This window comes from Oreochromis aureus, linkage group 18 (genome assembly GCF_013358895.1).
Source record: "Oreochromis aureus strain Israel breed Guangdong linkage group 18, ZZ_aureus, whole genome shotgun sequence".
Classification (NCBI taxonomy): domain Eukaryota; kingdom Metazoa; phylum Chordata; class Actinopteri; order Cichliformes; family Cichlidae; genus Oreochromis; species Oreochromis aureus.
The window spans coordinates 28,124,329-28,136,517 of record NC_052959.1 but is presented as its reverse complement, the minus strand read 5'-3'; the positions used below and the strand labels follow the sequence as shown (position 1 = coordinate 28,136,517).

General features: G+C 37.6%; 1 protein-coding gene across 1 annotated transcript in view; it reads right to left on the bottom strand.

The window, feature by feature from the left end:
• LOC116331656 (contactin-associated protein-like 4) overlaps positions 1-12,189 on the bottom strand; it is a 148,318-nt gene that overhangs the window by 17,649 nt on the left and 118,480 nt on the right. Inside the window, exon 18 of the mRNA XM_039602839.1 lies at positions 2,354-2,593. Coding sequence (XP_039458773.1) covers positions 2,354-2,593 — 240 coding nt within the window. The remainder of the gene's footprint in view (positions 1-2,353; positions 2,594-12,189) is intronic.

The following is a 12,189-nucleotide window of genomic DNA, read 5'->3' as shown; positions in this document are numbered from 1 at the left end:
CGTGCATGTCTTATTACTTAGGAACTTTATATTCCTAATTACAGAAATTAGTCTTTAGAACTTCTTGCTTTCATTTTCCAACCAGATACAGAGATTAACTTTTAATATATCAAACACAGAGTGTGTCACTGTGACTCACAAAGAAAAACAAAGCGTGCATCAGCATGATGTGGGAGATCAGTAGATATCGGTGTTTAGTGGGAGGAGGCTAAAAAAGGACAGATGGTTGAACTCAGTTATTGAACTAATGGAGAACACAAAGGTCACCGTGGTGACGCACTGTTAGTGACTTTAACATCAAAAACAAATCACTAAAATAGACTTCAACCATATGAAACAGTAGCTGTCTACATCAAACCACATCAAGTACTTCTTGATGGGTGCTGAGTAGCATAAAAGCAGAAAAATGTTTTCAGTAAAGTATAGGTTCTTAACCTTCAGGCAGCAGGATAAACACTCACTTGTAAGTGCTTTGGCATTATTTCAACTTCCACTCCATAAACTTGAGGAATTTCACCCATCTGTATTACAAATAACTCTGAAAGACTGATTTTCTATGGTGAGAGACACAATCAGGACTGATCTTCACAGTGAAGGACTCTTCTCAGACAAATAAAACTAACCTACATACCTTCAAACTATGCTTTAACCTTAGTGTGCGAGATGTATAAGGCAGCTGTGCTGAGGGAAGGGGATGGAGGTATGATGTGACACTGTGCAGCAAACTGTAGAGAGTTTAGACAGATCCTCTGGAGAGGGGTCAAAGCAGGTGACACCACTGAATCCAAACTCTCTCTTCTGAGTATCAAATGATTTGCCATCTCCAAAACTTTTGCTTTTCACACAGAACAGTAGTTATGGTCAGGATGTTACAAGAGAGCTAAAGACAGGGGAAGGGGTTCACTTCATATTTCACAGTGCTTATCTTCTGCTCTTCCCACCCTCAGAAGAACTTGTGTTTGGTTTCTTTACCTGTGTGCTTTCAGCCAGTCAGCAAATTGCAAAAACAACTAACCATAAGGTCTGAAAATGCCTTAGTATAGAAACGTTCTGGTTAATTTAATATTAATGTGTGACTATAAACCTCAATATGCACAATGAAAAGCATGTGCATCAGAACAGTTCTGCATGGGGATCCTGACATAGGCTACTTAGATTAAAATACGCTTGTGCATTGATTAGCTTGATGCTGTTTTGAATCCAGGTCAAACTGAACAGTTCTTTTTGTATCACAAATAGTCATTAGTCATTGTGATCTTTGTGCTCTGTGTTTGAGATTTAAAAAGTAAAAGTGTCACGATGAGCTGTGTGCCTGGCAGTGGCTGGACCCAAGTGCACACTGAACTAAACCTAAGAACAAACGTAGGATTATCATATTCAAAACAGGACAACTAAAGAATTAGAAAATAAACCATAATACAGAAAAATACCAAAATACAAGAAACTGAAAATGCTGGGTCAAAATGACCCAGAACCGTGACAAAAAGTATTTTAAACGTCAAGTAAGATCTCACGGTTTGTTTCTAAAATCATGCTTCCATAAAGTTGAACTCTACATTACTGAGAAGTAATCTTACATTAACTAAGAGCTCAGCATTTTTTCATCAACGATGAAGCGCCTTTAAGACATTTTGGTTATACTGGACTTTTACTCTACTCATTCGACCTCAGGTGTCTCATCAGTAAGAAGCTACCCAGCAACAGACAACAAAAAAGACAAACTTTTCAAAAAGCCCAAATAAGATAAGGGCGAATGTCTGGGCCACGTACCTCACCTTGTTCCTCTACACATAAACAATACATTTGTCATGTTTAATGAAGTGAGAGGAGGACGATGCAGAATGCGTGAAGCAGACTGAGACTTTTATGAACGGCTGATGAAAAAACAGTTTAACCAGACTAAACTAAAACCGGACACAAGAGAAAATAACTTCCAAAAAGAGACGAGAAGTGAGAAACAAAAAAACGAGGGAATACAAACACATGAATAAAGTTAACATAAGGGGAAACTCACAGGAGATGAGGACAAAGGAAACATTGAGGGAAATATAAAACACTAAATGAAAACCGTAACTAAAACAAAGAAGGACTTAAGGCACTGACAAATAGATAGAAAACCAAAACCTGCATTAAATAAGATAAAGAACAAAGAAACCATAGGAAAATAAACCCAACATAAAACAAGGACTCCAAACAAAAAAGCCTCTAAAAAAATATCAGTGGGACAGACCTGGGGGTCAGCATCACTAAGTATCTAAAACAATCTGTTTTTATAAGACAAAAGCTTGTGCAATCAACTTCCTAAGCCATACACAATATTAATATTAAAATGTGTATCCCTGTATCTGCTCACCTGTTTGGCAGAAAACTCCAGCATACGCTGACAGGCTGCAGTCACACTGGAAGCCACTGGCTCTCTCCACACAGCGGCCATGGTTCTGGCAGAGCGAGCCGTAGCTGCTGCAGTGACCCGGGCAGCCTGGTTGAACGCCTGGTGTTATCTTCGCCCTCTCCTCCAGGTCCAGAGTGACGCCGTTCAGCTGCAGAGAGCGGATACAGCCCCGGAAGCCTTTCTGCCTAGATGCTGTGCCTCCTGATAACACAAAAAGAGGGCATGGCATTAGCATCCCATTTCCATTTTAAACATTAATGAACTAAAACCTCCAAAACAAAGAGGAAGCAAAATTCTGCATGTTTAGCTAATGATCTACTACAGCATGACAACATGTTGTCTTTGTTTCAGCCCTTCTTTCATTTCTTTATGTGTTGACAACTTCTCCTGTCAACTACAGCAGATACACATGTCGCCTGTGCTTCCCCAGAAGCTCCAAACTGTCAAAACAGTTTTTATGAAATGACTCAACGATAAAACAGCAATGAAGCAACAAACTGTAGGTGGGAAACAGTTTGGGGGACGTAGCTTTTATCATCCATCTGTCTGCCTGTCTAACAGGACATTCCACATGCTCTCTTTAGTGCAAGTTTAAACCTTGTTTTCATTGTTACACACTCTCTCTGAGATCTTACACGGTCACCGATTCTCCACATAGTTCAAATAAGACAACCCCTCTTTTTCTGCATAGATCAGAGTCGATCTATTACCTCGCTCGAGGCACTAACTCAGCAGCTCTTTGCAGTCAAAGTTAGAAGGAGACAACGTCCTGTTGTTCAGCCGCAGCTTTTCACACCAAGTCACTGATCTCTGTTAGTCTCCTCTAGGCCTTCCGTCTTTGCTCTGATACAACTCCCATAAATGATTAAACCAGTAAAGCACCGCATAATATGAAACTTGCTTCTGACACAACATAATAGTCATTTGAATCCTCATAGACTCTCCTGGAAGTCATTGTTCATGATTCAAATGTCTACAGTCCAGTCATCCTGTCATCCTTTCAACTGTTAATCTTTAAATAATCACTCAGAGAGGTTCGACACTTGGACGACTTCACTTGCATAACAATGCAACCCTGCAGTGGTCAGACTTCCAGTGTAATCACATGTTAATCAGTGTTATAATCACAGCTATTGTACCACAGCTTCCTTCACAGTGATTCAAATTAATACAATATGCAAACACCTTTCTTTAACTGTAAATGTGTCCCGACCCACAAATCTCCAGCTGTAAATGTATTAGAACATTTTACTCTGCACTTACTAAAAGCAGGTGTACATACAAAATTGTGATAGTCAAACCGGAAGCCACATCTGAACAAGTATGTGGCTATAAATCTTCAAGTTATTGCTGTCACGTGTTTAAATATGCCTCCTGGACATCCTGACACAAGACAAATGTTTTTACATTTTTTTCAGTCAAGAGTTTCACATGTAAAAACTGGGAGTTTAGGCTCATGCTGACATTCTTAATCAGTGCGATTCTTAATCTCAGCATGGCCTGAGATTAAGAAGACTAGGAATCATATTACTTATTACACCATTTTTTATAAAATTTCCATTCAGTCATGTAAAGGTTTAGCTATTAAGAAGATTTCTTAAAAGTTGTAGATTTGCATTCTGAGAGTCAGAAAGCACAGTTTAAAAAAACATATGTAGTTATCTTAAACTGGCCTTCAACAACAACAGCCCAATATAAAGTAACTGAAATAACTAACACAATCTCACGCTGTGACTCTGATATTAAAGCTACAGCTCACAGCTGGCCTATTATACAACAGTGATTTCAAATACCCAACAGGAAGCAAGTTTGGCCATTTTAAATAAAGTTTCAAAAGGTTCCAGGAAGAACGCCCAGCACACATAAAAGTCATTTTTACCAAACACTAATTTGACCCCTGGGAGATATTCACACAGTTAAGATTTTTATGTCCTTTGTAGTTATGACCACCAGTTTTAATTACTTCAGCTTCATTTATCAGGTATTCTATATTTTGTCCCCTTAAGAGGCTTCCTATGGCTCCTAATATTACCAATGACCTTCAGTCCTTTGCTTTTTTGAAGAGATGAAAACAACGAAAGCTGGCAAAAGAGAATAATATATTTCAAAGTAAATTATTATTAAATTCAGATTCATTCAAATATTTATCCAGTAAGTAAAAGAAAACCTTTATCAGAATTATACAATTACAATCATTAGCTTCCACGCAGCCAAATCAGAAACCTGCTGACTTGATGTTTCTCCCAAAAGTGCATTTTGAGAGTCACCATTATCTGCTGTTCTTGAGTTTTATGCATATTTTTTCACGGAAACAGACATCTTTCGACACAGATGCTCATATTTCAGGACGAACATTTTAACAGGATATTTTTCACGTCTATCCAAGCTTTAAGTGCTGCACTCAGCTTTGTCACGTCAAAAACCCCAGATGTCGGAAATATCTTACTCCACTTCTGTTTGGCAGCCAAAAGAAAAGCTTTAGTAGCGCTAGAAATTTTTAAATGGCAGTGTGTGAGAGTGAAAGAGGTGACTGTAGCAGTGAGCAGAAAAGCATCCCTGAGGACCACCACCTCTGATCAAAGCAATAAAACAGCAGCAAGGAGAGGTTATTAAAGAACAAACCCTCCTACCAGGGAGGCTATCAGAGCGGTGAGGGTTTTCAACAAACATCCTGCCGTACAACTTCAGCTCCAACAAGGATTACAGACTCTTCACATCAAATGGAAACGCTGCTTAAAGAAAACACTTAAAACAGCATAATGAGGGATTTGTGATGTGGGGATCAAAGCATACATCAAAGAATTGAAATGCAGATAAACTCCACCTCTGACCAAAGGAGCAGAGCTACGAGTAAGACCTTCAAGAGAATTTCAACCTCATATCCATCAAAAATGCATCAGCTCTAACAAGACATTTTCAGTGTCTACTATACGTCTGGATCCTGTGTAATACTGGACACGTGAGACGACATGAGAGTGAATAGAAATTAATTAGTGAAATGGAGATCAAAGCTGATGCGTGTTCAAGCTTGAACACCGAGCTCAAAAAGCAAAATGCAGGAAAAAGAAAAGTTAAACTAAGAAGGAGCAAAAGCACAGCACAGCCCCAGCTCTGAGAAAAGACTGAAAATCTCAATATGAAACCAGGATATTTTCTGAAAACACAGATTAAAAACAAACAACCAAAAACAGTATGCTGTAGGATGAGCTGACCTGCACCGCTTGAGCGATGGCGAACAAAACAATCATCAAACACTATATGTGCTGCGTGGGCTGCTTATGCTGCACACATGAAAAGAACATATAGATAACATGGCAATTTATATATATGTTCAGCCTAAACACTTTACATTTGATGTCGATTCCACCCTTACAGATAAGAATCTGTAAAGTTGAAATTATAAAAAGGAAACATACAGTTTTGTTAGCCTGTTTATTCCTTTCTTCACTCATTCACTGTTCCTTATACAACAGTTGCTCAATTTACTCATTACTGAGAAGTAAATTTCAGATGTTTAAGCAAGTATTTACTTTGTACCATCACTGATAAACACTGATTCACAAAATAATCATTGCCACATCTCAAAATTTGGGCAAGATAAGTTTTACTCGATAACTGTGCGTGCAGGCTGGGTAAGAATATTTTTATAATCTTTACTGAATAGAACACAGAGGCATATAAAAGCAGTAAAAAATGGTAGCAATAAAAAAAACACTGGAAGTTAGGCAATAATTACACATGCCTAGAAACCTGTTTGATAGCTACAGGTTGCTAGGGAAGAATGGTTTATTCCCTGATTGGTTGCTAAGTGGTTTCTGGCAGTTGCTAGGTGAAACTGGCCACCGGATGGTATACAGTGCTGGACTGAAAACCTCCTTGTGATTGCTTTGATCGTTAGCGGGTTGCTGTGACGATTTGCAAGGAAGATGTTGACTCGTGTGCAAACACTTGACTCTTGCTGAGCAATGGTTAGTGTGAAAAATACAGTGCAAACTGCAAGTGGAGGCTATGATTTCTCTCCATTTATCCTGCAAAAAAGAAATAAATTCTGAATTCAAGTAAAACAAATGACAGAGGAAGGATAGAACATAGGGAAAAAATACTGAGCATAATAATTAAATAAATTATCGTTTTGTCTCTTTGACGGTATATTCAGAAAACAGAAAAGCTCTCCACTTCAGAATTCACTTAAGAAGTCATTAATAAGCAGTTGTTGCCTGGTTCCACTGGCCATAACACTAGCTCCATCATGTTTGACAGATGATGTGGTATGCTTTGGCTCATGAGCTTTTCTCTCTTTGCCCATACTTTTTTTGTATTCTCAGCCTCATCATCATCATTCATGAGGGCATCTCCTGACTGTTGAACTGGACAAAGATATGTCTATCCTCCTAATGAGTGTTTTTAACCTAGCTAGATGGAAATGGAAACAATGGAAATAATTCTTTGATCATCCACAAAAGTCTTTCAGGCCTTTTGGTGTTCTTGCGCTGGTCATTGCATTCATTCATTTTAGGAATGTATGCAGTGATCAGTTGGCCTCTGCTAAAACTTTGCTATCCCTCTTTTTTTGTTTTGTCAGCCTAATGATGACTTCCACCTACATCAGCATGTCTTTGGACCTCAAATTGAGAGTTCCAATAAAATGTTATGCAATGCCAGTTCAGCACTTTGAATTAACCTCAAATTGTCCATTCCTCTGCTGGAATTACAGTTTACAAATTTTTGTTTTGTGTATAACATTTGTAATGTGAACTCTCTGATGAACAGGATAAGAACACTGATAAGTTTTTTAAAGAAAATTCTTTTGTCATCACTGGTTTAACCTGCAGGTTGAATATAACTTTTCATAATCAATGTAATCAAATTAGATCAACACATCAGGGTCCCCCCCCAACCAAACCAAAAAAACCACTAAGCTGTGCTTCAAAGAGGATTAGAAGAAAAATAACAACCTTGACTTGACAGGATACCGTGCACACCGTCCTGTCTATAATAGGACAATCTGGTGCCAGTGCAGCTACATTTCGAGGGATATGAAGGGAAGATCAAAGGAATCCTGAAAATCCTTGTAGAGGATGGAGTCTCATCTACACATCCCAGCATGGAGGAATAAACTGTGCATCACTATCAGTTGGTAGATAGTGATGCTGCACAAATATGCAAAGGCTCAACTATCCAAACCAAACAAAACAACTGCTCCTAACCTTCACAAAGGAAGTGATTTCTGCTGAGCTAATTGCCGAGCTCACTTTAAATTGCTGTGTATGGATTTTTAGCACCTCCAACGCAAACAGCATGCTGGGGATTATAAATCCATGCAAGGCAATAACACGGCTTATTAATCAAGACAATGGAATCCGCTGCCTTATAAAGCAAGGCAGGATTATGGCACATAAGTACAGCATACATTGAAATATGGCTTGTGAATTTATACAAACCAACACAGGAGCTTATAATTTACACAATAGAACAGTTTTGCCTTACAAATGGAGTCTTATAAATACAATTCATGTGGTAAAATGGATTGTAAATTTAATCACGCCCATGCTGAGGCTTGTGAATGCAAATAACTTAATATTCAGTCTTTCATATTATGTGAACAAGGAGGGACACGGTGAGATACTGACAATGTAGAGAGAAATCCGAACACGGCTTTAAAAGCTCACCCCCCGTCAAGATGCTAAAAGGGTTACATTTCATATATAAGTTTTACACTTAAAATCTTATTAATAATTGTACGCATTATTATGAGTGTAATATAGCTGAATGATATCTTTTAAGAAACATGTTGGATGACATATTACCCTATAGAGGTTTGATATTTTTAACTTTTAAAGTGAAATGGTTTGGTACAAACTGGGGGGGGAGAGGTAGAAATAAGGAGTCATCTAGCTGTCAGGAGGGCTTAATAAAAAACATGATATGAGATTACAGCCATGCTGGGAGCTGTGTGGAGGATGTACTTAGGCACCGTGGTGGTGAGAGAAATGCTGACATCAGCTTGCCGTGCTGATGTTTAGCAGCTAATGTTCAGCATCTTAATCGTAGTTTATTAGCATGCAAATTTGCACAAAATTCAAAGTACAGCCAGGGTTGGTGGGAATGCAGTTAGTTTTATTTATTCATTTTAGCATATATTCAGCAATAAACCAAAGAACCACACAATATAGCTACAGTTTTGATCTGATGATGGTGATAGGAAAAAAGAAAGGGGCATATATAAAATAAAACAGAAATTTTGCTAGGAAAAAACAACAACAAAATTTAACAATTTATTGAGGGATATGTATCCAAACCAAAATTTTTAGACATATCTAGACATGATCCTTGAGGCCTTGCTGCTAGTATGGCTAATAACCAACTGAGCTGTTTCATAGAAAATCACATTGGACAGCACGTGTTATCAAGCTGATGCTAAATAGCCCCACAACAGCCATGAGGCATTCATTTAAATATTACTCAAAATGTGATTTGGGGGGTCTCAAGCCATTCTACTCCTACTGCTGGTCCCAGGCCCGGATAAATGGGAGGGCTGTGGCAGGTTAGGGAAATGTAAAACCTGAGCCAAAAATGTAGATCCATCCAAGTAAGGGAGTAATGCTGCCGTCTTCAAAAAAATTCAGGTTTGTGAAAAAAAAATACACATGAAGAAAAAATCTCTCATAAATAAACTGCTGGAAAAGGTGTGTGCATCTAAGACCCTGCCACTGATGATAAGCACAATGTGTTTGCCCTTCAAAAGCAGCGTAAATGAATAAATAAATCTCAACAATTACAAGTCATTAATCAGTTTGTTGACTTTGGTGCCAAATTATGAGTCTTCTGCTCAACAACATCATTGCTAATATTTAAAACATTAATTCACAAATAAAGCTAATAAAATAAAATATAGAAACAAAAAGAGAACCAACAAGAAACCAGGTAATGTAGTTATCATCCATCCAGGTATCAATTGATGTCAACTGCTGCTTTTTTAATTACTGACATAAACTATCAGTATAAACAGTAGAGTACAACTGCTTGCTGTTTAAAGAAAAGCTACAGTATGAACCACCTGTTTTTTTAAAATTTACTGTCAGTTTATTGCAAAAGTCATCTCGATGTTCTTTATATTTTAAGGAAAGGACAGCACAGCTTGATCAAACAACACTCACATAAGCAAGCACTTTGTGAATGTGGGGATAAAGAACTCCATTTTAACAGGAAGTGACCTCTATCAGAATCAGACTCAGGAAAGAGCAACCTTTCACCATGACTGTTTGAATGGTGAGGGGTTGACACTGAAGCCTGTTGTTTTTGTAATGATTTCCTCCAGTTGAGTTACTTTGTTTGAGAGGGACAGGTTGGGTCAGGTAATTTGTATACAGCCATAAAGAGATGCTGATTTGAGGAGAATTCATGTGAAACTGACCATGACCATCAGTAAAGACAGATCACAGACTTTATAGCACTTTAATAGGGTATCTCATCAGATTTTACAGCTGCTGGAGACAGCGTACAAGTTGCAGAAGAACCATAATATACAGGAAGCAGCAAAACTTTCCACGACAGCAGATATTTTTCTCTGCCACCCGCTGCCTGCTCTGCTTTGTAGGTGAGGTGCAGTTAATTTACAAAGAGCCTATTGGTTAGACACATTCAGCCAATCTATATTCTCCTTGATTTGTCTGTTCTTGTGACCATCAGACAATTTCAGAGTTTGTTGGCTTGTTTTCCCTTCAGTGTGATTACTGATAAGAAGTGAAAGACTAAATATTTACAGAATAATAAGACTTGAATTGTAGAATTGTACTGGCTGTAAATTAAATAGGGGCGCTGCATTGATGAAGTTTGTAGCTGGTTAATAAGAGAACTGTGAAATGAATAATTTAGAGGTTTAGAGTTCTTTGTAGTTTATTTAAAGTTTATTGCTGGAAGAAATCACACCATGCCCTATATATATATATATATATATATATATATATATATATATATATATATATATATATATATATATATATATATATATATATATATATATAATCACAACTCCCACTGCATGCTTATTTATTGTGATTATTGTTCAGCGGTCAGAACCATCGCCTCAGCAGTTTCATATTCAATAATGCTGAGGAGCTGGTGGCATCTGGCCAAGAACAGTTTAGCTCTCTGTTGTAGATGATTTCTTTTCCTTTAAAGTATGACTCTGAAAGAGGAAACCAGACATGGGGCCTGCCTTTTAATCCAAGTCTAGGAGGATTTCTCTCAAAATTAGGAGAAAATAATCTGAAAAAAGAAAAAAAGATTTGCTTCTCTTGTACTTTTTAAATTTTATTTAAAAAAATCTCACTCACAGTTTATTTGACCTAGAGCCAAGAAGTTGAAAAGAGCAACTTTAGTCAAAACTATCTTCTAGATCTCAACCGAGCTCAACTGCTAGAGCTCAAATCAAAAAAAGACTGTAAAACCTTTACTTAATCTCTCAACTGGTCCCGGGTGTTGGCTGGGTTTTGGCTTTGATAGACTTCCTGCAGTGAAGCTGATAGGCTGCACTTGTGAAACACGCGTTAGGGTCAAAAACAAGCATTAGCCTTCTAGGATCCTCTAAAAAACACTCTCTCCCACCAAGTCAGCGTTTTAAAAATGATCAGGCAACAGGATTTATATAAATAGCAGTTAAAAAAAAAAAAAAGTGGACTACTAATCTTTAAAATTTATTTTTCCACCCAACGTTAGCTTAGAAGCCAAAAAAACAAACCCCAAAAAGAACAAGGCTCGTATAGGCCCTGATGGTGCAGTAGTCAGCATGTTTCCTTGGCCCTCTCTCACTGGAGTTGGCATCTGCTGCTTGCACCTGTGAGGGGTTTCTCCAAGTTTGCATGTGAGGTTAACTGGTGCTTCTAAATTGGTGGTGTGGATGTGAGATAGATGACAATAATCAGAGTCAATGCAGAAGTGTGTGTGAAACAAAAGTGCCATGATTTTTTTTTAAATTATTAAGAATCCAGATACTGGTTGAAATATTTGTTAAAAAAGCTCTTGTTTTTGGTTAATTCATATTCTTTTAACTTAGTTTTATTATATATATTTTCTAAAGGTAATCAGGACCCCTGGAGTGGATCTATTCACCATCTGTTTGAGAGCCAGTCCTCTACAGGAACAATTGCACTGTTTATACGAGCTATCAACAAACTAACACAATAAAACTCTCCGGTTCCAAACAGCAGCTGGGCATTTTGGTGTCTGTGAAAAATGGCTCGACAAGACCAACAGAATTGTTTTTTATTAATAATTAATCTTCAGGGATGTTTGAAAGAATATATATCAGCACAATTTAATTCTTTGTGGCTTTTTTCCTCGTAGACAATAGAACTTGTCTTTGTTAGATTGGATATTTGCCAGATAAACACTCCAATAAAATGGTCTGTGCACGTATTGTCCCCTCACTGTATCTATTATCCTGCACCTGGCCTAAACGTCGGAAGGACACACAACAACCATTCTGCAAAACACATAACAAAAATCCTAACTATCAGTGCTTCATCGACGCTAACATGCATTACTAATTAGTGTTCGATTTAATGTGCTGAACACTAATTTTTATTGTTCATTAAGGTTAAATTTGTGGATGACCAACAAATAAATCCAGAAAACGTGTGCCTGAATTTAGCAAACTATAGAGAGAACAAAAACACAACAGCAACAAGAACACGAAGACACTCAAGAATGAATTAAAACTCAACAGCTGACTATTTAATGCCACACATGCAAATACGAGTTTGTATTTTTTCCATATTTTACTTTTTCCGTCTCTG